This window comes from Nannospalax galili, unplaced genomic scaffold (genome assembly GCF_000622305.1).
Source record: "Nannospalax galili isolate Female #2095 unplaced genomic scaffold, S.galili_v1.0 scaffold3261, whole genome shotgun sequence".
Taxonomy (NCBI): Eukaryota; Metazoa; Chordata; class Mammalia; order Rodentia; family Spalacidae; genus Nannospalax; species Nannospalax galili.
Window position 1 is genome coordinate 165,300 of NW_008343964.1, and position 1,542 is coordinate 166,841.

The 1,542-nt window shown below is 42.3% G+C and overlaps 1 protein-coding gene across 1 annotated transcript in view; it reads left to right on the forward strand.

Annotated features, from left to right (window-relative positions):
* Sec23b (SEC23 homolog B, coat complex II component) overlaps nucleotides 1–1,542 on the forward strand; it is a gene marked incomplete in the record, with an annotated part of 40,689 nt that overhangs the window by 14,393 nt on the left and 24,754 nt on the right. Inside the window, 2 exon segments of the mRNA XM_029566983.1 lie at nucleotides 446–604; nucleotides 945–1,060. Coding sequence (XP_029422843.1) covers nucleotides 446–604; nucleotides 945–1,060 — 275 coding nt within the window.

A 1,542-nucleotide genomic window follows, 5' to 3' on the forward strand; every position in this document is an offset into this window, starting at 1 on the left:
TCCTGTATCAGAAAGCACTTTAGCCTTTATTACCACATTGAGAGAGCTCCTCAATATTTTGAAAATACAAAAAATTTTTCATGAAAAAGTAAGGGGATTAGAGCAATAGGAGGTGTTCCCAGCAAATTATTAAGAGTGTACAAAACCACCTGGTTGGGAGAAAGTAAGTCCCGCTTTTCTACTCGGTTATCCATATCACTGTGCAGCAGCATCAGTACTGAGAGCAGCTGAAGAGGGGCTAGGAATGTAAAAGACTTCATCTTTGGAGGGTTTTGTTCGGAAGTTGATGGTTATCCATATCACTGTGCAGCAGCATCAGTACTGAGAGCAGCTGAAGATGGGCTAGGAATGTAAAAGACTTCATCTTTGGAGGGTTTTGTTCGGAAGTTGAAACCACGTTCAGAAGTGGAGTTGTCTATTTCTGCAACGCTATTTACTATTTTAGGGTACTTTTCCAAACACTGGGGCCAGGATCATGGTGTTCACTGGAGGCCCCCCAACCCAAGGACCTGGCATGGTGGTTGGAGACGAATTGAAGACTCCTATTCGTTCCTGGCATGATATTGAGAAAGATAATGCACGGTTCATGAAAAAGGCAACCAAAGTAGGTACCCTTGGATGTGAGCTGTAATTGTGGCAACAAGTGCCAGGTATGGGCTGCTCTGGCGTGAAAAGCAGCTACTTGCTCTGGTCTTAGAGTCATGGCTGACAGGTGCTCTTGCAGTGATTCTCTTCCAGATCAGCTACTATTAACTTACTGTCCCATCTTTTGACTTTAGTTAGAATGGGTGGCTTTAAAGTGTTTATAAATGCTGTATTTTGGGGGGAAGTTTTATAGAAAATGATCCCCATGTTCCTACACTTGATTACATCCTTTGGTATATTAAGGCATACCTTGGGAATTAAGTTTCTGTTTCCTAAAAATAGTTTTTCTTTCTTTACAGCACTATGAGATGCTTGCCAGTAGAACTGCTGCAAATGGTCACTGTATTGATATTTATGCTTGTGCCCTTGATCAAACTGGACTTTTGGAGATGAAATGTTGTCCAAATCTTACTGGGTATGTTGACATTGAACACCAGGGAAAGTTTATTTATTTGTTTGCTTGTTTGGGTCTTGACAGAGTCTCCCTGTAGCCCCCGCTGTCCTGGAACTCACTACATAGACCAGGCTGGCCTTGAACTCACAGAGATCTGCCTGCCTCTGCTTCCGAGTACTGGGATTAAAGGCATGCGTCACCACGCCCAGCTATTTATTTTTTAATATTTTATTTATTATTTTTATTTTATGTGTATGAGTGTTTTGCCTGCATGTATGGGAGTACACCCGTGTCGTGCAATGCTGCATGCAAAGAGGGCTTTGGATTCCCCTGGATGGTTTGTAGCCAGCATGTGGGTGCTGGGAATCAAACCCGGGTCCTCTGCAAAAGCAGTTAGCACTCTTAACAGCTGAGACATCTCTCCAGTCCCAGGATTTATTTTTTGTAGTCCAGAAACTTAATATCAAACTTTACTTTCTTACAAATTCATGGTCAGATAGTGA